At 53.9% G+C, this 24,115-nt stretch overlaps 1 protein-coding gene across 5 annotated transcripts in view; it reads right to left on the reverse strand.

Moving 5' to 3' along the window:
• Sh3pxd2a (SH3 and PX domains 2A) overlaps positions 1-24,115 on the reverse strand; it is a 217,898-nt gene that overhangs the window by 46,316 nt on the left and 147,467 nt on the right. For 2 of the 5 annotated variants that reach the window (XM_058581285.1, XM_046450358.2), the window contains exons 7-8: positions 18,866-18,910; positions 12,521-12,652 (exon numbers count right to left, since the gene is read on the reverse strand). In XM_058581285.1, the coding sequence (XP_058437268.1) occupies positions 12,521-12,652; positions 18,866-18,910 (177 nt within the window). Of the gene's footprint in view, positions 1-12,520; positions 12,653-18,865; positions 18,911-20,777; positions 21,541-24,115 lie in introns of those variants that run through there. The other 3 variants (XM_046450354.2, XM_058581286.1, XM_046450356.2) reach the window with 2 other exon arrangements.

Raw genomic sequence — 24,115 nt, forward strand, 5'->3', positions numbered from 1 at the left:
AGGCCTAGAAGAGTCTGAAGACAGAAAGTGGGAGGGCCATGAGCACCTCTCCCCTTTAAATATATCTTGGCAGTGGCAGGCTCGAGATGCCTTCATGGAGTCCCAGGCCCTCAGCCGGGCACACTGCAACTTCATTCCCCAGGAAGTAGGTAAAAGCACATCAATCACAGCTCCCAGCTCTGACCTGTCCGTTAAACTGGAGCATGGCTGTCTCCTTCCCCCAGTCTCCACATCCAGGCCTCTGGATCAGGGTACCTGCCCAACCTGCCTCAGACTCCTTCTAACCTCCCACCTGGGAGTCACTTCTAGAATGAAGTTTTTTCTTCTCCAAGGGCCCCAGGGGGGTAAGATGATCCCATGGGGGCTGAGAGATGGGGGCATGGAGGGTAGTTTAGGGCTGAGATCAAGAATCCTCCTTCCAGCTGCCACAATAGTATTGACAAGTCGCTCTGGCCCTCTGAAAGTCAAGGCCCTTTAGATTCAAGGTGAGTCTATGTCTGGTTGTGCAGCAGAAGGATGAGGGTATAAACTCCTAAGGGGTTCAGTGAGCAGCATCTTGGACGCTCATTCTCCTAATGCAAAGCTGGATGATGAGGTAAACTTTTCTCTCCTCTAAGGAACAACCAGTTACAATTCCACTGAGGGGCAACAAGGTCCATGCTACCCCCGGATCTGTTCAATGCCAGGGGAAGCATGTCCCACACAAGGCCAAGCCTCTGAGGAGCGGCATTAACGATATCCAACACAGTAGAGCTGATCAGAGGCTTGCCTGGGGCACTGGGTGGGGAACGGGGAAGACTGGAGCCACAAGGAATGAAGCCCCAAAATTCCAATGTGCTGAACCATTTTCTTTGATATTCTCACCTGACCTCTTCCCTACCCACTTTCCCATGCAGTCAAAGTGCATGGCACACGCAGAAGACACCAGGACACTTGGCTGGTGGGCAAGCCAGAGAGGACAGACCCCTGAGAGGCAAAAAAGACTGGGGAATGCTGGGCGCAGTGGCGCAGGCCTATAATCCCAGGGGCTCAGGAGGCTAAGGCAGGAGGATTGAGAGTTCAAAGCCAGCCTTAGCAACTTAGCAAGGCACTAAGCAACTTCAGTGAGACCTGACCTGTCTCTAAATATAATACAAAAAATGCCTGGGGATGTGGCTCAGTGGTTGAATGAGATGAGCTTCGGATGCTCTGGCTGGAGAACACAAACTCACCAGTCTCCAGTATTTAAAAAAAAAAAAAAGATTCCCCAGTTCACCTCAAGTAGGAATGGTCAGGTGGGTCAGGCAAATTCCAGCCCAATACCAGTGGGGGTCAGTGGAGCCCTCCATCACTGTGTCTTTGCGACCCTCTCCAGATTGAATACTGGCCTCTCTAAGCCCCAGAGTATGGCTTTCAGATCTTATTGAACTTGAGGTGGTTGGGGGAGGGGCTGGGCAAAACCACATTCTTCCCCATCAAAGCCAAGAGTCTAAAGTAACACTTCTGGTTGTAACTGAGGCGGGCCTGCTTGTGATCAGATCCTGCGCAGGCTTTCTGGCTGGGCAGCCCTGGATCCCCGCAGCCCTGCTATGGAGAGATACTTTCCCTCACTCAGATAATCTTGTCCTCATGTGACATGGCCAAAGACAGCCATCAGCCCCTCTGCTTTCAGCAGTTCTCCAGGGCAACCCTTCAAAACATTATTTTAAGGGGGGTAGTGCAGGGAAAGCCACCCAAAAGCTCCAGCATGACATTCCATGACACTCATCATATTCTTTCTGTTCCCAGCACTGGAAAACATAAGAAGCCTGAGCCACCACACTGGCTGATGCAAACTGAAGGAAAGAGGAGACTGGACCATCTTCCTGCTTTGCCTAAAGTGCCCCCGCCCCCGCCTTTTAATTAGGGGGAGACACACACACACCAGCACCTTTCTGCTGCAATAGTACAGAAGTGGCTCAAGATTGCTGCTCAGCTGTTCTTTCTCCAGAAATTTAATCTGCAAAGCATTTGGCCTCACAAAGCCCATACCAAAGGTGTCCAGGAATCCACAATCCTGTGATCATCATTACAAACCCAGGGACATTTGCAGCCACTGACCCATTTGGCAGCTGGGGAGACAGGCTGAAGGCTGCCCAACATGGTCAAATTCCCCTCGCCTGCTCCCTCTGTGCTGACTGGCTTGTTTCCAGAGCCCCAGGGGTAACAGGGAATCTTAGGAGCTCCAGACCATGCAGATGAAGGGGCTGCTTCCTGCTCAGCTTGGTAAAGACACAATCAGGGGACTGGGAAGCTTGGTCACTAGAAAGCAACCATGGTCACTGCTGTCACTCCTTATCACACTTCTGTTCCTCAGATGATGACAGCAGATGCTCAGAGAGCAAAGTGGCTTGCCTGAGGTCTCCTGACTGGTTGGTGGCTGAGATCGGAGCCTAGATTGATCAAGATCCTTTTATGCAAAGCCTGGTATTCCTTCCACGATGGGACACCAGCTACTCCGCCTACTAACATGACACCCTCAGCACTTTGCCAAGTGCAATCCCTTGACCCGAGGCCTCCAGCAAGAAGTGGGTGTCCAGAACTGCCAGAAAGCTCCACCAAGTCACAGGGAGGTCAGTTGGTCAAGCCAGGCAAAAGAGAAGCCTGTAGTTAACACTGAAGGTGCTGGTAAAGGGACCCCAGGCCCTGTGTCCTTGTCACACCTGCTTGCTACCTGCCCTCACAGCCCCTATCACAGCAGCTTAAAATTCTGTCGTAATCAAAAGATAGTGAACGTGCTGAGCCTAGAGAAGTCTGGGGCCTTGTGTGAGCACTGATTAGAAGTACAGAAAACAGACAAGAAAGACAGAGTGTCCAGAAACACCAGGACTGGACGCCTGGCCAACCTCAACAGCAACCACACCCCCTTCCTGGGGGAGAGAGAACGAAAGAGGCTGAGGCCGCAGAGCCTTGTGTCTGAGGGGGGCTCCCAGCCAGCCACAGGACGGCTCCCTCCCTGGACGGCACTTCTCCCTCATCTTGACCCCAACCCTGAGAAGTGGCGTTGCTAACTGGGTGAGTTTGTGTTCTCCAGCCAGGGCATCCGAAGCTCATCTCACCAAGAAGATAGAAAAATGAGTCTTGGAATGCACGGGGAGGTGCTGAGGGATCCAGCCTCAGCGAAGGGCTGCAGGGCCCAACGTGGGGAGCTCCGCTCAGTAGGGAGGGTGGCCCAGGTGCTCTGAGTACCTCCTGCCCTCCGTGGCATATGCTGCACCTCTCCCTCAGTAGCCCCTGTGACACCAAGGGCCCAGAGCCAACCCTGGCATAAACTGGCTGTGACGCTGGCCTTGGGCCATGACATCCCATTCCCAGGCCTCTTTTTCTCTTTCATGGATGGACAGGGGGGGGGTGTTCCCTGTACCTGACATCTGAGGCCCCTCCAACCATTTTCTTGTTGATAGCAACCATCCCTCAACCAGGTCACTCCTGCCTTCTTTGGCCCTGCTGGTCACGTGGGCCTTACCCCGTTCAGGCCTCGCCTTCTCCAGAAGCCTTCCCCTCTTGGCAGACCAGGCACAGCTCACAGCAGTCATGAAACCTGCTTTGGAGTCCCACCCTCCATGGTAGCAACCCTGTGCTTTCTGCCTTGTGCACTGTAGGGGTGCAGGGGACACAGAGGACTCATTGCATCTGGATTTTCCTCTGCAGGAAGAGAAAGAGCCCTAGAATGCCGTCTGCTTCGGCAATGGGAAGACAGGCAGCTGCATCTTGTCCACCGCTGTGCCCCAATGCAGGGTGTACCATAGGGCACACAGTAGGAGCTCTGTTTCTTGACTGACTGAGCAAGCTGCATCCCGAGGAAGCTGTCCCTGGGTGTAGAATTTCACTGAGGTCTGGATGCTGGGGTGAGGGGAGGAAAAGGGGCTGGACAGCAGGTCTCTTCTGGGTGGGGTGGGGTGGGCAACGGGGCCAGGATGGGCGTGCTTGGTTGGATGAGGGGAAGGCAACATGGGGTGGAGCCCTGACCAGCACCAGAGAGAGACAGCCCAATGCCACCTCATGTCCTTAGCCTTGTCCGCCAGGGACCTGATGAGCAGACCCACCCAGCCATGCAGACTAGGCCCCCTCCCCAAGGACCCTGTGAGCCCAAAGTGGGACAACTGTGAAACTTTCTTGCTAGACACTGAGTCAACGTGCTTTTCTTTCAGATTCCCTCTGACCTGCTGCCCCTTGGCCTTTCTCAGGATTGACCTCTGTTTTCTGGCTCTCAGAGGCCTAGGGAACTCACACTGCAAAGCTCTTAGGGGTTTGGCTTTACAAAGAAGTAAAATCCATAGTGTAAGCACTCCAGCCTCCCACCATTAGTCAGAGCACAGTATTTGAAGCCTGTGCCTCCCTTCCCAGCTGTGCAACCTTGGGGCAAGTCACGTCACCTCTCTGGGCTTCAGTATCCTCCTTGGAAAGACAGAATGCCAATCTCCACCCTGCTTTTTACCAAGATGTTTTAAAATCTGCATGACTTTATATCTTATAAAACATAAAATATTATGATTCAGAAAGAGATCACCTTGAGAAAATCCAAAAATCCTCTATTAGTTGGCAGGAGCAGGCATTTCCCCAGGTGGCCTTGACCTCCCAGCTGGCCTTCCTAGTGGGATTCTAAGAGAACAGACATGCAGGCTTCTGGCCACTGTGCTGAGGTTCCAGGACATCACCTGTGGCGATGCCAATGGGTCAGATCCTTAGAGAAGAGAGGGCTCTGCTATCACATGCTGGTCTCAGGCCCCCACATGCAGAGGGCCACTTTACTGCCAGTCCTTGGCAGACTTCCTCTGTTTCTGGCTTTCCCTCATCTCCCGCGGTGCTCCTGGGCCACTTCCCCACAGTCCCATCCAATAAAAGCTTAGGGGAGGCAAACGAACTTTAGCATGAGACCGAGCCATGCCCAGCTGACAGGGAAACATAGAGCTGGACTGAGACAATTAAACGAGACCAAAATAAGAGCTTCAAATAGCACATTTCAAACAGAGGTAGAAATGGCCGTGGGGATACACGAGCCAAAAACTTCCCTCCATTTTCTGGGGCTCAGGAGCTCAGCTCGAGTGTCCTACGGAGGAACGCTGGCTCCCCACAGACTCCTCAGGCGCCTGAGCTAACTGGGTCGCCTGCTTGTTTCCTGCTATGAGGCCAGGATTCTAGATCAGCACTGGGACCCAGAGGATGAGGTTATGGAATCTGAAAAGATGCTGATAGGGGTGAGGGTGGTTACCCTGGGTCACCCCCAACTACCACCAGCATGATTACTGAAAACCCCAGTGCTGAAGGGTGTAATATTGAGCGGCCACAGGATACACTGGGGAAAGAACAAGGAAAGGGCAATTTGTGAGCCCAAATTCCCCGAGGTCCTGACAAATTATACTCCCCAGAAAGTGTCTGCACTACACTCTGCTGAAGTGTTTTATGTAAGAATAGAGGAAATCAGGGGAGATGTTTTCTCTATACTTCAGATGAGGCCTGTCATTTGTACTGGGGACAAAGGGAGTGTGTGCACATGTGTTGGGGTGGCCAGAGGGTCTCTAGTGCTGCCGGTGTACTGGATACTTGTGCAAAGGTAGATCTGGGTAGGGGGAGTGTCCACAGAGCCAACATCAGGACAGGGTGACCGGCTGCTCCACTTGCCCAACTGAGCAGGTGGAAGCCCAGCAGCCAGAGCCTTCCCTGCCTGCTGACTGGCCAGGGCACCTGGCAGCTGGCTCCGGGCAGGTGGCTGGCAGTGCTCAGTGCTGACAAAAGCCCCAGCAGATCTGGCCAAGGAAAAAGTTATTTCCAGAGTCTCTTTGTTGCCACCAAACCTGTCCCTGTGCCTTCCAGCCACAGCCAGGATAGCCTGCTCTAAACACTGCTCTTCAGGTGGCTCTGCTGCTCACAGGCTTTGGTGGCTAATTTACCCACAGCTTCCCAGCTGCCACTTTTCTTCTGCCCTGGGCACTCACATGCCTGCTTTGCTGTCCCTGTTCCACTGTCCTGCATGTCCCTCTTAGCCTACCAGAACCTTTTCATTTACCAAGGCCCACTCCTCCTCTGAAAGCCTTCCCCACTATGCTAATCTTCTTCCTTGGAATCTAGCTCCATGTCATGTGACAAAGCCACAGCTAGCGGGGGATGTCACTGGTGGGACTCTCCTCTTCCAGCCTTGCATGAAGCCCCCCAATACCCAAGATTGCTCTTGAGTCCTCAAAGAAACTTGAGCTCCAGGGTGGTGGCTGTGGCCAGACCCCAGCAGGTTTGTCCTTGGCCTCACTACCTTAGAGTAAACTTTCTGCTGCTATACACACCTGACTGGCCCTCAGGGCTGACAGCATCCTCAGAACCACTGGGTACAATCAGTTCTCAAGCAGTTGGGGAAATTGTGTCAGAGCTGTCCCCATCCAGTGGCCTTATCAGGGCTCTCATACATTGAGTACTTACTGTGTCCCAGGCCCTAAGCACTGAATTCCTTTTAAATCAGCATATACAACCCTATAGTTGTGGGAGCAATTATTCCCCTTTTACAGTCAAGGAAACTGATGCTTAGGAGACCCAGGAAACTTTGTCCTAGAGTCATCAAATCAAGATTAAAACCAGGCTTATCACTGGGTGTGGGGGGCACATGCCTGTAACCCAGCTACTCAGGAGGTACAGCAGGATTGCAAGTTTGAGGCCTGCCTCAGCAACTTACCAAGACCCTGTCTCAATGTAAAAAATAGAAAGGGCTATGGATGTCGCTCAGTGGTAAAGCACCCCTGTGTTCAACCCCAGTACCAAACAAGCAAACAAACAAACAAAAAAACACAAAAAACTGGCTTATCTAACTTGAAATCCATGTTCTTAATTGCTAGGCTAACGTCTCCTCTCCAGCCAGCTTTGTGAAGTGGATAAGGGGCATACCAGAGATGGTCTCAGACCAGAATGGACCTGGGAATTGCTGATTAGGTAGATACAGCAGGGATACATGTGGTGCACTTAGGAAGAGAAGAGCTATCAGAAAACAGGTCTAATGGTTTGGACAGGATCTCCAAATGGAGACTGGTCATGGGAACCAAACTACTTCAAGGCTCTTCCAGAGATAAGAATGCTAGTTCACGTATCTGCAATGCAGACTGCAATAAACCTACCTTTCTAGAAACAGCCTATACTTATCTTTATTGGGACACCCATTTTCTAAGAACAGTGTAGCCTGGAAGCTTGAATTGGCAACTAAGTAGTTCTTTAGTGAGTAAGTGCCAGAATGTTCAAATCAATTAGTATTCAATATCCATAAAGGCAGGAACCTTATGGGTATGTATCCAATCAGCACAGGGCCGGGGACAAAGGAAGTTTTAAAAAATTATGAAATAAATGAACAAACTAATGAATTCTATATCCATTATATTTCACTCTTATAAAAAGCTCAGGTGGTACATATCACTGCCCCTTTTTTCTAGGCAAAAACAAATGAACTCCTATTTAAATCACATAGTTAGCATTAGATATTTTAGTTTTTTTGTTTGTTTTTGTTTTTTAGGTGCTAGGGATCCAACACAGAGTTTTGTGCATGCTAGGCAAGCTATATCCACACCCCATAGCTTTCGGTCTTAAATCCAGTATTTGAATTCAGGTTTCTTTGCTCTTTCCACCATACACAGCTGCTAAACAAGTAAATGGTGGAAACCACCATTTTTTTATTCCTTACCCTCCTCCCCAATATTTCTCTTCTTTAAAACCTGCCCTCAAGAGCCGTTGTTGAAGAGGTAGCCATGCTTACGCTCTTGGTGGCTTCTCCTGAACATAGCTGATTGGACCATAGTGGACATGTGATCTATAGTCTGCCAATTCATTGGCTGACTGGGAACCAATCAGATCCAAACTTCATTTTTTTTTCCTTTTTAAGAAATGGAGTCTCAAAGCCGGAATGGAGGCGCACTCCTATAATCCCAGGGGCTCCAGAGGCTGAGGCAGGAGGATTGCGGGTTCAAAGCTAGCCTCAGCAAAGGCAAGGCGCTAAGCAACTCAGTGAGACCCTGTCTCTAAATAAAACACAAAATAGGGCTGGGGATGTGGCTCAGTGGTTGAGTTCAATCCCCGGTTAAAAAAGAAAAGAAAAGAAATGGAGTCAAACCATGGTGCCCAAGCTGATGTTGAACTCATGGGCTCCAGCAATCCACTTGCCTCTGCCTCCCAAGTAGCTGAGACTACGGGTGTAGTCACTGCCCAGCTCCAGCATAAAATTTTGAGCTCAGAGAAGCAGAAGCTATTGTCAGGTAGCTATCATAGAGCTTCTGATGCTAACAAGCTAACACCATGTAAACAAGCTGCTATCTGAAGAAAAGAAGGCTGGTCTACACTTAGAAGAGCACAGCTATGCTTTCAATCCATTTGGAACCCAAGACAGAGCCAAGAGTAGCTTCTTTTGGCTTGCATAGACTTTCTGGTTCCTAATTTCAGCCTCCTGAGGCTGGGATTTACTTCTCATCCTTGGGTTCAGTGAGATTTTCCTGCAACCTTTCAATAATCTGTTGAGCAAGACAGCCCATTTCTATCCCCTGCTCACAACTCAGTTGGGACCAAAGCGCTGACTTTGGAGGAACCAAAGATTTTCAAGGTTGTTTTCTTACTGGTAAAAATAAGTGGAGGGACCAGAAGAGCTCAAAATGTCTTGCTTTCAAAGAAGTACAAGAACCCCCAGAATATGGTGCCAGTGGCCAGGAAATAAACAGACTCAGAGGAAGAAAGCTGAGGCAGGAAAAATTCTGTTGACTCATCTCCCCACTTCCTGTGCTGGCCTGTATTCCCGAGAAGGAAAAAACAATTCTGGAAAGTTGGAAGCAGTTTTGCTCAACACAGAACTCAGAGAAATCAGGACCCTGGCACCTTCATACTGCCAGATGTTAGGGCTGCTGCCTGCTAGAGGGTGAAGCCAATGTGGTCTTTGAGGCACAAGAATGTTCTACAAAGGAGTCATCTCAGGCACTGCGGCTCACGTCTAGGGTAGAAGGGTTTCCACAAAGCAACAACGGCTGCCATATGCCCTGCTTGGCCTGCAGGGTGGTAAAGCTACCAAAGTTGTTGAATCTTTCTGCTCTATGTCACCCTGTTGATGGATGGAGACAAAATTGTCCTTTCTTGGCAGGGACCCCCCCAGGCTCTGTTTGATCAAAAATGCTTTCCATAAGCTACTCAGGTTCCATTCTTGGGAACCTGTAACTTCTGATTATCTATGTCCAAGGAATGGGTTTATCTTTAGTGCTGGGAAAACATCCTCCATCTGAGATCTTCTCAGCTGTCACCTGCCTCCAAGTTCAAAGAATCAACTAGCAATAAGCAATATGAATTTCTACTGTCTATGAGCACCATGCTGGCAGAGGGTCTCAGAGACATCCTCTGGCAAGGATGGTCCTGGGAGTTCTGCATTGGCTCTTTTAGCTTATGTCTCTCCCCGGCCCACAGCCCACTTGCCATCTGGGCTCAGCCCATTCTTAGCCTCTCCCAGGAGATCTGTAGAAGGGAGAGATCAACTCTTGGACTCTTTGTTACTTCAGCCCCCAAACAGTTAAAAGTGCCTCCTGTGGCCACATAGACTTGTTCCATGATTCTGGTAGAATGATTCCGTGAAGGGCAGGGCCTGGCACCTATTGTTCATTGTTTGTGGACTTGGAATCACCTTCCAGGCACATGGGCTGAGACAGATGAGAGCACAGGGCGCTGGCACGCCCACACCTGCACAGCACTTCCTGGCTAAGGTCCCAGCCAGAGGACCAGAGGTCACCTCTATGGACCCTCTATTTTACTGCCAGCTAGGTGAGAAGGCACCCAGGCAGAAACCTGGCACCCAGCGGGAGGTCCAGGGAGGCAGGGATGGTGCTGACTGGGCTGCCGCCCCAACATGGCTGGTGGAAATGCCTCAACTCGCCCACCGTGTCCCCAGGTCAAAGGCATCACAATTGGGTCTTTGTTCCAGAGTTCAAAAGCCTCACTCACCACTCCTTCCAAAGCCAGCTCCCAGGACGTACAACAGGCTTCCCCCCACCCCCACCCCAGGCCTCCAGCTTCCCTACCAGAGGAACCACCTCCCAGGATCTGCAGTTTGGCCTTCTTCCTTTCTCCCTTCCACCCACTTAGTTCCTCTGGTTGTAAACTCCAGGCCTCCTGGCTTCTGATGGTGACAGAGAGGGTGGGTTTGTATGGGTGGCCACAGCACTCCAGTTCTCTGTGCAAACATCTGCAGCTGAGCAGCTGTCTCTACCCAGGGGAAAGACACTAAACTTCCAGAGAAGCAGGAAAGCTATGCACAGCAAGGCTTTCTCCACCTGACATCGGGGCCCTACTGAGTCCCCCAGTTCACCCCAGGAGAGAGCTCAAGGAAGTCATCTACTCCAGCCCCTGTTCTCAAGAAGCTGCAAGGCTACCTCCATTTTACAGAAGGGATAACTGAAGCCCAGAGAATCAGAAGGACCTGAAGCCAAGCAGATAGCAGGTGATAGGTAGAATCCTGTTTCTAGGGATAGCGGCTCCCTCCCAGGGAGAGAGCCAGATCAGGCTCTTCCAGCCACTCAGGGTGAGGGGGAGATAGGGAGTCATGGGGAACAGATATCTCTGCACCATTTCCAAGTCTAACACAGACATTCATCTTTCCTCCAGGTAGGATTCCCAAGTGTTCCTAGGCTCCGGGAGGTGGGATAGGAAGGGAGAAGACACAAACACCCCTACGCATCTTAAAGTAGAACAGACTTCCTTTCATACGGAGCTTCCTCTTCCGCTATCCTGGCCAGTGGCTGACACCAAAGACCCAGGAGCTCCTCAACTCCTGCTGCTGCAGGGTTACATGGCTGTGGGTGAGATGCGCAGGTGAGGAGAGAACCTCTAGGAAGAACTGACCTTGTACAGAGAAATGGGCCCGTCTTTTTGAGGTGTAAACCCCCAAACAAGCAAATACCCCTTCTCCTGGCATCTCCCATTCCAGAGACCCCACGGCAATGCCAACTTCCCTAGGGAGCAGGATGGTGGGGTTGGCGATGGGACAGAGGCTGAGGGCAAAGCTGTTGAGGAAGGGACCACTGTGGTGGTTCCTGGAAGTGAAGGGTCAAACCTCGCATTAGAAACGTGGTTCTGCCAGGTGTGCAGTGTCACTGCCAACCACCCTGGCCATGGCTCCAGGCATGAGGACAGAGCCCGACCTCTCTGAGAGGGGAACAGTCTGTGAAGGGCCCAAGCCTTGGAGGTCTGTTCTCAGGGAGCACATTCTGAGGCAGGAGTTAAAAGTGCCTCCTGCACAGGAGCCTGGGCCTGCCTCCCCCAGGAGGCCTGCTGGATTTCCCCAGCCTCTCTGCAGCTACCTGCCACCCAGAGGCACAAGAATCAGGGGCGCAGGATCATTCTAGTTTTACTTTGGGTCTCAGAAGACTCCCCACCCCCCACCTCTGTACCTCAGTCACTCTGTCTACAGAATGGACTAGTAGTCCTTTGGCTTCCTTGGGTTGGGATGTGGCTCAGTGATAGATGACTTGCCTGGCAGGCATGAGGCCCTGGGTTCAATCCCAGCACCAAAAGGAAGGAAAAAAAAAAAAGTTGGTTTGTGTTCCTTTTGGGACCCGGAAAGAGACAGGGAAGAGAGAACAGGCCCCTCCCCTCTGGGAGTGTCCATGAAATACAGTCCAGGGAAGCTCCTGCACACAGGGGCCTCCCCGGTGCAAAATGAAACTGAAACAAGATGCCCAGCAAGCAGTCCAATGCCCCCCAGCAGGCTGTGGGGCTCTGCCAGTAGAAGCGTTGGGTCTAAGGCCCATCCCGGTCCCTGCAGGGGCCCACAGGCCCACAACTCGAAACTGACACACTCAGGATCTCCTTTTTCCACCTGCTACCAAAGACACCAAGGGACTTTGGTCCACTCTACAAGAACCTTGGAGCCAGCAGTCCCCAGATTGCCACAGATACGGCCCCTACGTCAGCTTCCAAAGACAGAGTGCTGTAGGACCTGGGTGCCTCCCTCAAGGCTCTCTTCCCAGGTCCCCAGCCTCTAGCTCGACAGCGGGCAGTCAGTTCACCAACCAGACTCCAGCCAACTCCCACAGGCCCGGTCCTTCCTTAGGGACTCTGGACCCACAGTGATGTCACGGCCTGCTTTCCCAACCAGCTGGCTGAGTTCTCCGGATCCTTCCAGGACCCTGGCTTAGAATATGGCCCCAACAGGGAAAGCCACGGCTGGACACTGCTGAGCCTGAAGCCACCTTCCCCAGGGGCCTCAGATGGCATGGGGTCCGTGGGCAGGGGCTGAACAGTTATGCCCATGGCTGCCACCCTGGCCTTGCATTCACACAAGCCGGTTAATTACCCCCGAGCCAGGGAGACATTCTTCCACCACCAGGCAAGTTGCTGGCCTGCAGCCCAAACCAACAGGGGGAACTTCAGACTCCTTGGCCTCTCCCTGCCAGATGGAAATAACGTATAGCTGCAGAGGTGGGGGAGGAGGAGGGGAACAAAACCCAGCCAGGCCCGGGAGCCAGGCCGGGGCCCTGAGTGGACAGCCGGATGGCCGGGCACTCACCGCTCTCGTTCTTCTCGATGACATCCACCACCTCCCCGGCCTGGAGGCTCAGCTCTGAGTTCTCTTGCTTCTTATAGTTGGACACCACCACGTACTGTTCCAGGATCATGGGCTCGGCGTTGGTGTCGGCACCTGGCGAGGGCAGAAAGCACGCGGTGAGCCAGCGGCCGGCCATGGCCCCGCGGCCGGGGCGCCCCCTGTCCATCAGCCTCGGGGGAGGCTGCTCGGTCGCCAGTGCTGCTCCGAGGGGCTGCCTGCAGCCAGGGCTCGCAGCTCTCCGGGCCCCAAGGACAGGCCATATAGCAAGGCTCCACACTGGCCCGCTACACTGCGGGGACCGGGGGACATGGGGAGCCAGGGGACAGGGGGAGGAAGAGGGGGAGGACAGAGACAGAGGCGGACAGAGACGGAGGCCAAGGATATTGAGGAAAAGGGCTTCTGCTGAGAAGAGTTAAGTCACAGCCCAGCATTGGGGAGCTGAGGGAGCGGCCTGGGGCCCAAGTGGTCTGTCCAGACGCTGGGGCCAGCAGGGGTGTGTGGAGGGCCCCAGGGGGCGGGTGGGCGGCCCATGAGGGCTGAGGCCAGAGCGCAGGAGGGAGAAAGAGGAGAGGGAGGAGGAGGAGGAGGAGGCCCTGCCTCTGCCCCAAGCCCTGTAAACCCAGAGAGAAAAGGCAGCCCTGCTCCCCTCGGGCGGGAGAGGGAGAGAGCGGGAGAGACTTCTCCACAGCCCAGGCCCAGCGAGGAGTCCAGAGGGTTTGAGGCCGCCAATCAGTGGGGTTTACTTGCAACCCTTAAATAGAAACACATGAGACCCATCGAATGAGGAGCTGGGGGTGGAGGCAGGGGAGGAGGAGGGCTCAGACTGTTTACTTGAAACCCAAGAAGAAAGTCCCAGCTCCAGCGCTGGAGAGCCCAGCCCACCCCCCGCCAACTTTTCCTCAAGTTCGGCTCCATTCCTGCCCCTCTGGCTCGCCAAGGGACGGGCACAGACGACCAGCCCCAGGCAGCTTGCCCTGCCCGCGTCCAGAAGGACCTCAGTGGACCTGGCTGCCGTCCTCTCCCCACACAGGGGTGGACTCAGTCTCCCTGTGCCCTGAAGTGCGGGGCTTCAGGGTGCTCATCCTCTACCACCCTCCTGCCACCCTCACCAGCAGTTTCAGGAGCCTGAGGGGACATAGCACAGGGAGGGCAGGTGAGGCCCAGGCTCCCAAGAGCAAATTCTCTGTCCTCCTTGGCCACTACACCAGTGGGACATTCATCAAGCACCCCACTGGAAGGTGGACAGCCTGGGTACCCATCTCAGCTCCCTGGCTGTGCAGATGTGACATCCTGTGCAAACCTCTTTGCACTTCAACTATTGCACTCTCCAACATCCAGGATGTCACGTGCCCTGATAGGAGTGAAAAAAACTCACAAGCCAAAGATTGGCTAGAGCCCTCCTTCGGGAAAACCTTCCCAGCCCACTCCCAGGCCAAATAAAATTCCTAAGTACACTTCTTAAACTGTCCGCCTGCCAGTCAGTTGGGGTAGTGCCCTGTAACCCCAGAACCTGGGAGGCTGAGGCAGGGGGATCACTAGAGCCCAGGGGTTTGAGGCCAGCCTGGGAAACGTAGTGAGACCCTGTCTCAAAAACAAAACAGCATGCCTGCCAATCTCCCTGGAGGCCGGGGTTCCATTGGCCTGGCTGCAGAAATAGCTGAGGATCTCCTCTCAGCCCCTTGGTGCCTCAACCCACGGCCACAGGCCCTACACTCCTGAGCCTGACTTATGTGCCAGCACCTCACAACAGCCCTCTTTCCCCATTTTACAAACTAATCAGAGGCTCAGAGAGAGCAAAAGACTCACCCCAGTTCCCACCGCTGGTATGGAGAGAACCAAATTCCCCAGTGTTTTTAGGTTCAAGTCCATCTCTCTTTCCATTACAGAACCACCTGATGTCTGTTTCCATACATGTCATTCTTTGACTACAGTGATCCTCAACTTGGTGGCACTGAATCACCTGAGGAGCTGTTTAAAAACACCAGCTTCAAAGGTCCAGGTTCAGGTGGTCAGAACCCAGGAACAAGTATTTTGTAGACACCCCATAATGCCCCATGTTCTGGGGTGCAGCCAGGAATGAGAAGCACTGCTTAGATTTTTGTTGGGCAGCCTAGGCAGGGGGCACCGGCCACAGAACTCTGGGAAACCCCAAGGCTGGCCCTCCTGGTGGGGGATAGAAACCCACTGCCCTGGCGGCTTTCTAACATATAGTGTGGGCCCTGCGGCCCCAGCAGGACTCTTTGGAGACCCAGAAGGGACCCCGCCCCTGCTGAGGTGTGCCACATGAGTGTGTACATGCAGCCCCAGGCAGCCCCTCCACAGGCGGATTGTATTTCAGGCAGAAATGCAACCAACAGCTGGGCAGCAGGCCGGCTCCGCCCCTGCACTCAGATGCTGCCAGCTTCTGTGCCTGCCCTGCCAGCAGGACAGCAGCAGCACTAGGCGAACAGATGTCCCCCACTGTGTCCCCAAGGGACATCAGCTTCCAAGTCCTGGGAGCGCCCCAATTCTACCAGTAACAGCAGACCTCCGTTGAGGCTTCTTCAGGGTCAGTCCTCCGTAAAGTGCCCCACTGCAGTCCTGTGCTGTCTCATTTAATCCCCGTGACAGCCTTATGCAGTAGGCATTGCTGTAGCCCCATTTTACATATGGGCAAACTGAGTCTCAGGAAGGGAAGTGATTTTCCTAAAGTCCCACAGCTGCACCCAAGTCCAGCTGACCTTCACATTTCGGCACCTTACATGGCCAATGGGGTGCCAGGTACCTGGTCTCCAGGGAAGAGTCCCGTCTCACTCTATCCCCAGACACCCTGGCATACAGGTGGTGTCTAAGAAAGACTGTAGTGTGGGATTCTTGCTGCCTCTGTTGGGCAGACCCAAGGACCCATTAGGTGGTGGACACTCTGTGTGAAGTGAATGATCTGGCAAGACACAGGACAGAGGGATCTGGTGTTGTTGAGCCGATCCCAGCCTTACATGCTGAACAGGGGAAAACTAGACAATGGAACTGGAAGAGAGAAGGGGGAGCTGGGGAAACTGAGGCAAAGAGGAGCTCCCGATTTGTGGCCAGAGAATGCTGGAGCAAAGAGGAGGTGCTGGCAAGTGGATCCCATCAGCTCATTTTGATCCACGCCAAGAAAAATTTGAGGCAAGATTTCCAAGGTGGAGGAAAATCTACTCCCTGGCCCCTCCCCCCAGCCTCTGGAAAATTGGTCTGGAGTCTTCTGAAGGCCCACACTCTGGGACACAGGTAGGGAGGTGAAGAGAATGCCGGCCAGCGCTACAGAACTCAGACGGGCTGTAGCTTTTCCTGGAGGCCACTCCTTAGGTTGTGGGACAGACACACAGAAAGACAACTTATCCTTCCTGCTGCCCACCCCTCCCCCAACACAGGCACCCAGTTTACCCTCTCTGGCATCTGCCTCTTAGGGCGTCACTATGAAGCACTGCCCTGGGGCCAGGATGGCGGGTGTGCTGGGAGGTGCCAGGACCAGGTATCCAGATGAGAAACTGCTGCTCGGTGGGCCAGGCAGCTGGTGGGCAGTGATGTCATCCCAGAGGCGGCTCTGGATCCCCTCCCAGCCAAAGCTTGGAAAATTGGGGGCTGGAGGAGTCTGCCCAAGAGAAGGGAAGGGAGGGGCAGAGGAGGGAGCCTCTGGTGTTCAGATGAAAAGCGTTTGGCAGAAGCAAGGAGGAGGGCTGGACCCCTTGTAGAGAGCAGAGCCTTCCCCAGGTTGGAAGGGGACTTCGCAGAGCCTCATTCAGAGGCAGACCTTGTGCTGGATCTGCTGGGGCTCCGGGGGTCCCTGGATCCCTGTCCTTCCCTTGCCTCACACCTGTGTTTCTCCAACACCCACCTGGATGGAACCCTGGCTCCTGGTCAATCCTGACTGCCAACTTAAAACTTCTAAACTAGGCCTCTGCCAAGTCAGTCCCGTGCTCCGGCATCTTCAGTGGCTCCCTGTTACCTACAGAATAAAGGCTGGATTCAAGCCCAATCTTTCTTGCAATCTAAGCTCAAGTTCCTTGACGCCCTGCATGCTTTCATGAAATATTCATGATTCAAAACACATGCATTGAGCACCTACTGCGTGCCAATGACAAAGTTTTATGCAAGATCTGACTTTCTTAGCCTTTGCTGCAGCCCCTGCCCTTGCCTGGAATGCCTTCCCTTCTCTTTGCCAAACCCAATTCTCCCCTAACATTTCTGCCCCTGCAGAAGGCTCCCCCATCACCCTAGCCATGGTGCCCCCTCCTGTTCTCTCCTGGATTTTTGTGTTGGGCATGGATGCCCAACCAGACTGTGTGCTTCATTCCACAGTCTCCATGATGAGTGGTGACACCCTAGGACAGGTGCCATAGGATGGGACAAAATCATTATGAGATTCATCCATGCAAAAGCTTAGGAGCTGAGGGTCAGGTCCAGTCCTGCTTTACCTTTACTTGCTCTATCCTGGGGAGGACACTTAACCTCTCTGAGATGTAGCTTCCTCATCTGCACACAGGGGAAAAAAAGCAGAACCTCGTGGCTGCTCTGAGCATGGAGTGAAGTTACGGGGGTTAAAGTCTGATGTAAACTGTAGGGCTGTGTCTCTGCAACATGCCTCTCCCATACCCACCTCCAGGCAGGCAGCCAGCACTTGCCAGCGGGAAAGAGCCAGACCAGAGCTCCCTGGGCCCACTCCGGGGGGGATGCCAGACTAAGCAGCCCCCAGACCCTTATCTATTAGCATCTTTAGCACCAACCAGTCACCTCTGAGTTTCCTGTCTCAAGACTTCTCCAACAACTTCTCAAGACTTTTGAGACACCAAAGCCCAGAGAAACCTGGTGACTTGCCTGAGACCCCAACACTGGACTCCCCTCAGCCAAACTGCCTCTCCTGGGTCTCTGGCTCCAAGCAGCAGGGCTCCTCCTGAGAAGACAGGTCATGTGGTGGCCTCTGCCCCAGGATCCCTATCACTCTCCCAATCCTGGGCATGCCACCAAGGCCCCTCCAGCCCCTCCAGCCCCTCACAAGCCTCTCCCAGGCTGCATTGGGGCTGCTGGTCTCTCAGCTATACGTTTGGTGAATAAAATGTATCGCTGTGGGCCAAGTGGCTCACTGGCTCATGCAGAGGGGAAAAAGGGACAGGCGCCCAGTGATTAGCTCAGGCCCCAGCCCCTCGTCACAGGGAACACCAGAAGGATGATTGCAAGGGAAGCAGCCCCCCCACCACCACCACTGCCTCCTCTTCTCCTGGCCCCTCTCCCAGGACTTCGGCCTCCCATTCCCTGCCAACAGCTGTGGTAGGGAGGGCTGGGGCCTGGGCTTTAAGCCCTGGAGCCAGCCCCGCCCCCTCTGACCCTCGACCCTTCTGCTTTCCCTCCAAGACCCCAGCCTGCATCTCTGCTCTTAGAAATGAAGGGGCCCCATGGAAGACCATTCTGGAAATCCCATCCTTCCCTTGATCATCTCTGTCCAGGCACTGAAAATCCTGATGTTCGGGTGTTTTTTTTGTTTGTTTGTTTTTTCTTTTTTTTTTCTTGACATTGTCTAGCAAGACCAAAGGCTAAAGTCAAGTCCCTGACCCATGGCCCAGTTCTACCCAGACACAGGCCAAGGCCCCTGTCCCTGAGGGCCATGTAGGCCAGCGGGCCAAAGCCTTGAAAACCCCCAGGCTAGCGGCAGCTTCAATATCTGTATTGCTGGGTCCTGGGAGCTGTGACCCACCCTGGGTCACAGTCACAAGACAGCCCCACCCCCTACCCCAAATCACCAGTTCCCCACTGAGATCTCTGGAAACCGGCTTGGCACAAGGACCTCAGCTCCCTGCCTTGGTTTAACCACCTGAAGTGAGACCAGTCACCTTTGCCTGGCCTGCCCCACATTCACAGGGTCAGCCAATGAGATAATGCCAAAGAGAACGGTAGCCCACCACCGCCCGAGCGCTTTCTGTGTGTCAGGATCCCCAACGTAGCATTACACCCCCTCAGAGGGGTTGCGCAAGCCGCTCCAGGCGGCTCAGCCAGGACGTGGCAGAGCCGGGCTTCAAACCCACACACCCTGTGGCCAGAGCACATCTGCTCATAGCTGTGCTGCGTGGTCAGCACCCCACAAAGGGCTTCAAGGCTGGATCTGAGAATGAAAAAGGGGTAGCCTGGCAGGCAGAGGGCACGGTGAGTGCCAGATGCCCTGCATGCCGACAAAGGGCTGCCGCAAGTCACAGGGAAACAAGCGGAAAGGAGCCCGCGGCCACCGGCTCCGGAGCATGCGCGCTGGGACCCACAGGTTCACATGCACGCAGGCACATGCACACCGGGCAGTACCTGTCACGTCCTTCTTGGGAGACTCAGCCCAGCTGGACAGCCACACTTCAGAGTCCCCCGAGAGAGCAAGCAGCAGGAGAGGAGAACCAGAGGAGAGAGAACCGTTAGGCAGGCAGGAGGTCCACCCGAGTGCTGCAGGCGCCGCTGGATCAGCAGCCGTGGGCGGAAGGCGGGGGAGGGGAGGGGAGTGATTTCCTGGCCCTGGGATGGCTGCTGGGCGTGGGCCTGTGTGATTACAGAGGCTGGGACCGGGATAATGAGGTGTCTGTCGAAACGCAGGAATCCTCTGGAGCGCAGAGAATCCTACGCAAAGCCTCCCTGCAGTGGGACCCTCTGGTTCCAGGGCCCTGCAGCAGGCAGCCCTCTCTTCTCTGTGGCCATGTGGGTGGCTGGCCCCACAGAGCTCCGGAGATTCTGGTGAGCTAACAGGCTGAGCAGCCTGGACCCAGAAGCTCAAATGTAAGGGCTGGGGCACTCAAGGCCAGGCTCCAGGTTTTGGGGTGCCACTCTACTAAGTACCCTTGCTCAGCTCTTGCCACAGCCCCACCCAGTGAGAGTGGAAGGGAGTCTCCCTGACAGAGCCTCACTCCTGGCTCTAGGCAAGAGGGACCTCTAGTGACCAGGACATGACCGCTGTGCTCCATGCTCAGGCAATGGTGTTCCATCTGGGCCTCAGTTTCTCACCTGTAAAATGGGGTTAAGTTATCCTGTGGAGGAGGAGCAAAAAAATCAAAGCACCATAGAAGAACATCTGATTATGAGATGTGGTGCCACTAACATCCTGAGGCAGAAAGCTCTTGGCCTAATCACAGGTGTGAACATTTTTAGAACATCAGAGGCTACCACATGCAGAGCACTGGTGCTGGCTGCCAGTACAGACTCATTTACTTCCCACACAACCCCATGAGGTGGGCACGCATCTGTGGACCCATCTTGCAGACAGGAGCCATTCAGACAGGGGGAGTAACTGGCCCAAGTTCCCAGGAGCCAGAAATGGAACCAGGCCTGGCGGCACCCCAAGACGAATACTTTCTCTGCTGGGCTGTTCATCACCTCCAAGGAGCAGAGAGCTGGCTGCTGTGGGGATAATTATAGGAAAACATGGAGATGTAAGTCTGAGAGCAAACCCTTACACTGTCCACCAAGCTGTCCAGGAAAGCTGCCTGATCCCTTCACAGATAGTAACAATAAACAGCAGCATACATTTATATAGCACTTACTGTCTGCCAAGCTTTGTACCAATACTTTCCATAGAGTAACATATTTATTTTTCACAACAGTTTACAGTGGTAGATACATTATTCCCTCCCTTTTGCAGATGAAGAAACCAAACCAGAGAGGTTAAGTTACTTGCCCAAAGCTGCAAGCTAGTAGTGTCTGTCTCTTTAGGGACACAGACCTCAGGTGATCAGAGCTTGATGCCACTTATCATTTAAAGCACCTCACCCTCTCCCTTGCTGAGCAAGCCACCTTCCAATTACAAGCTGACTTTCCACAGAGAAGGGGGAAGATGGCCCTTCCAGATTGCATTGGAAGCCCACAGACTTCCAATGGGGGCTCTGTGGAGAGGTTCAGGGAGGCCTCTGGAGTCTGACTGCCTGGGCTCAAATCCAGGCTCTGTCCCTTTGAGGAAGTTATTTAACCTCTCTGATCCTGTTCCTGATCTTGTTAAACTCAGGATGAAGTGACGTACTTACCTCCGGTTGCTGTGAGGATTAATTAAATGAGGTAATACATTACAGTGCCCTGCATGGTGCGGCTCAGTAGGGTGAGCTGCCATTGGCCATATCTACCTCGAGTGTGTTTGCACACACCGGATTCCCTGGGTTCAGTTCCCTCTGAGTGCCGCAGGAAAATCATGCTCCCAGGGTTGCAAGGATGGAAACTTGATGGCATTCGCTACTGTACGTACCAAGAACACACTGGCACCTGCGCTGAAATATTTCCCCGCAGTCACTCTCAGACACCAGGTCAGCCGAATTGGGGTCAAGGGATGAATAGGGTTCGATCTGCAGCCAGAGCCTGTTCCTAGGCCTAGTAGTCAGCAGGCACCTTGGCAGCAGGACTTCCAGCCCTGGCGTGGCCTGGACATGGACAATGCGCCGAAACCCTCCAGGGCTACGCTATGTGGCCGAGCCGGCCTGAGCTCCCGTTGGGTGCCCACATCTTGCTAAGCCTCCAACTTCCGACTGCCCAACCCAGAGATGTGGCTACGTGGGCTGCCCAACCAGCAGTGCCAAGCCACACCCCCGGTAGGCTAGTGCCAGGCCCAGCCCTGCCCCATCTGTCCCTGCTAAGAGGTCACCCACAACTCCCTCCACCTCTGATGGCGTTCGTGCTCCATTCCTCCCTTTTGGGGTTCCTCATGAGGAAATGCTTTGGGAAAGGGAAAGGCTGACCTCTTTCAGTGGACCAAGGCATCTTCCCCAGCCTGGAGAACCCAGGAGGACCTGTTCCGCTAGAACTGGGGTCTACAAGGGCCTCCGTGGAGACCCTACTGTGGCAGTGCACATGCAGCCGTGGACAGAATGGGAAACCATGAGCAGGCTGCTCCCAGGTGTCATTTATGGAACCACTCGGGGGGCTGGGCCTGGTTGATGGGCAGACAACCTGAGCTCAAGCCTGTCCCCTTGGCCTTCCTTCCCCTGCCCCCAATAGAAAATGGGAAGCAGACCAGAAACGAGCCTGTCTTTCTAAAAGAAAAGTCTCTCTGAAAGATGACCTCTTCCCCAGTCCCAATGCCACTGCTCCCACCCAACGCCCCTGCAGCAGAGTCCCTTCACCCCAGGCCACCTGAGCAAGCCCTCTCCCCGAGTGGGAAGGAGCCCTTCCGCTCCTTACAATGAACAGAGGACAGCCCCTGGCTCAGGAACCCTGGCTGTCTGGCCAGGAGGCAGAGGAGGCTGCTGGCGCAGGGCTGGGAAAATGGAGATGGAGAGACAGCGAGGTGGGGTGAGGGGGGCCAGAGGGTGCAGCCGAAGGAGCAGCTGTGACCGACACAAACCAACTGCTTTCTGTCCTCCCCACTGTCTCCACCTCCCTCTCCTGGTGACACAGAACCAAAGGCCCCACGGAACAGGGTCACGGGCCTGCTGGGAAGCAAGGGGCACTGGACTGGGAATCTGCATGAGGGGGTCTTGCCCATAACCAGCTGTGTTACTTTGGGCAAGTGGCTTGACTCCTCTGAGCCTCAATGCTCATACTGTAAAATTAAGCATGTGGGCGTACTGATCTCTAAGGTAGTTGTCTGATGTTCTAGACTTTCCGGCAGAAACCTGGTAGTTTCCACAACAGGAGTGTACCATAGCTGAAAATAACCTTTTCAAAGAAAGATCACCTTTCCAGAGAAAAACGCTCGAACGTGGTCTCAGGGTAAGGAAACTCAAGTTCGAAAGGGATCTCTCCGGCACTGAGCAGAAATGGGAACAAGACTCTTGTTCTTGTGCTCAGCTCACCCTGCTGCTGTTGCTCACTAACTTGGGGGGCATTTAGCAAGTCTCTGAGCTTCTTTTCCTTCCATAACGTGGGCTTGAAATGACCTACTCTGCTTCCTTCACATGGATACTTTAAGACTGAAATGAAGCCAGGTGTGGTGGTGCATGCCTGTAGTCCCAGTTACTCAGGAGGCTGAGGCAGGAGGATCCCGAGTTAGAGGCCAGCCTGGGCAATTTAGCAAGACCCTGTCTCAAAGTAAAAAATAAAAAGGGCCGGGCATGTGGCTCAGTGGTAGAGCATCCCTGGGCTCAGTGCCCAGTATTGGGGGAAAAGAAGACTGAAGTGACCCACTGCCTGTAAGAAGCAGAGTGGAAGGAATGAGCTTTCTGGGACATGAAGAGGAGTGGGGACAGGGACAAAACTGGGGGCAAAGGCTGTGGGCTCCTGGCAGTAGAGGCATGTGGATGTGCCGCTCCCCCCCAGCTAACCATGGTAATTAGGCCACAGTGTTCCTCCTGGCTGGGGAGGCCAGCCACACTCCAGGCCCAGGGAAGCCCAGGTGTGTGCAGGTCACAGCCAAATTCAGGGACCTGAGGGTGCTTTGATGCTGACCCCGGTTCTTGCCGGGTCCAGGTGATGCCGAAGCACAGGACTGCACTACAGAGGCCAGACTTTATGGGGGCTCCCAGGACGACCCTGCCTGGCCAGATCCAGTCTGGGGGAACCCTCCAGATGCCTATTAAGTCTTCCTTTAACCTCGTGCAACTCCAGAGCACTGGGAACTGCGCTCAATCTACCCAAATCTAGTCCTCAGCCACGTTTCTGGGAATGCTTCCCTGGTGTAAGGCAAGTTCCACCACCAAACTAATAAATCCAGAGTGGGCCGAGAGCCCAGGTGGGAGAGACAGGGCCGAGCACCGCCAAGGCCCAAACCCTGTGGAGAAAGAAAGCCAACTGAAGGCTCAGGGGACCAGGCAGGGCCACCCCTTATCAGCTTCCACAGCCCCTGCCCTGGGGTCCTGGAGGGGAGGGACAGCAGAGACCCTGCAGGGACAAGTGGAAGCAGACACCTCCCCTGTCCTGCAGGACCGCCCCATTCCTGGGAATTCTGTTGTTCTTACCCACAACCTTGAACTGGTCTCCCAGTAACTGCTGGACCCTGGTCCTTTCCTCGCTGTGCTACCTGACCCTGCACAGGGCTGGAATTCTTGTTTCCTGCAGACCACACCTGCTTCTTTTTCTTTGTAACGAGGCCACCCGGAATCCGGCCACTGCTTTCAGGCCATCCACTACGGAGGGCCTAGCGGCAGCTGGCCTTACTACCTGATAGTAGTTGCCAAGCCAGAAAACAAACCACCGTGCAAACATGTCTTCCCATCCAAACTCACCTGACTGTAAGCTTGGAGTGAGTGGTTCACTTGTTTGGTGTGCGCTATGGTTTGTGGGGTCTGAAACACGTTTACACGTCATCGCCATTGTAACGGTGTTGGGAGGTGGGGTCTAGGGAAGGGGTCTGGGTTGTGGGGCTGGAGTCTCCGGATGAGACAATGCCTTTCCCCTAGGAATGGGTTAGCTACTGTCAGAGTTCTGTCCTTTTTCTCTCTGGCACATGCCCTCTTGCCCTTCTGCTTTCCACCCTAAGTTGAAGCCCCAGATGTGGCTGCCTGATGTGAGACTTCCCAGCCTCCAGAACCCAATAAACCTCTTTTCTTTATAAATTATCCAGTCTTGGGTATCCTGATATAGCAACAGAAATGGACTAAGATGGCATGTGTGTGAGCTGCTTCTCACAGGGGAATCTCTGTGAAGGTTATT

The sequence above is a fragment of the Marmota monax genome, unplaced genomic scaffold (assembly GCF_021218885.2).
Source record: "Marmota monax isolate L192 unplaced genomic scaffold, Marmota_monax_Labrador192_F-V1.1 WCK01_AAM20220418_F8-fsc00004, whole genome shotgun sequence".
NCBI classification, from domain to species: domain Eukaryota; kingdom Metazoa; phylum Chordata; class Mammalia; order Rodentia; family Sciuridae; genus Marmota; species Marmota monax.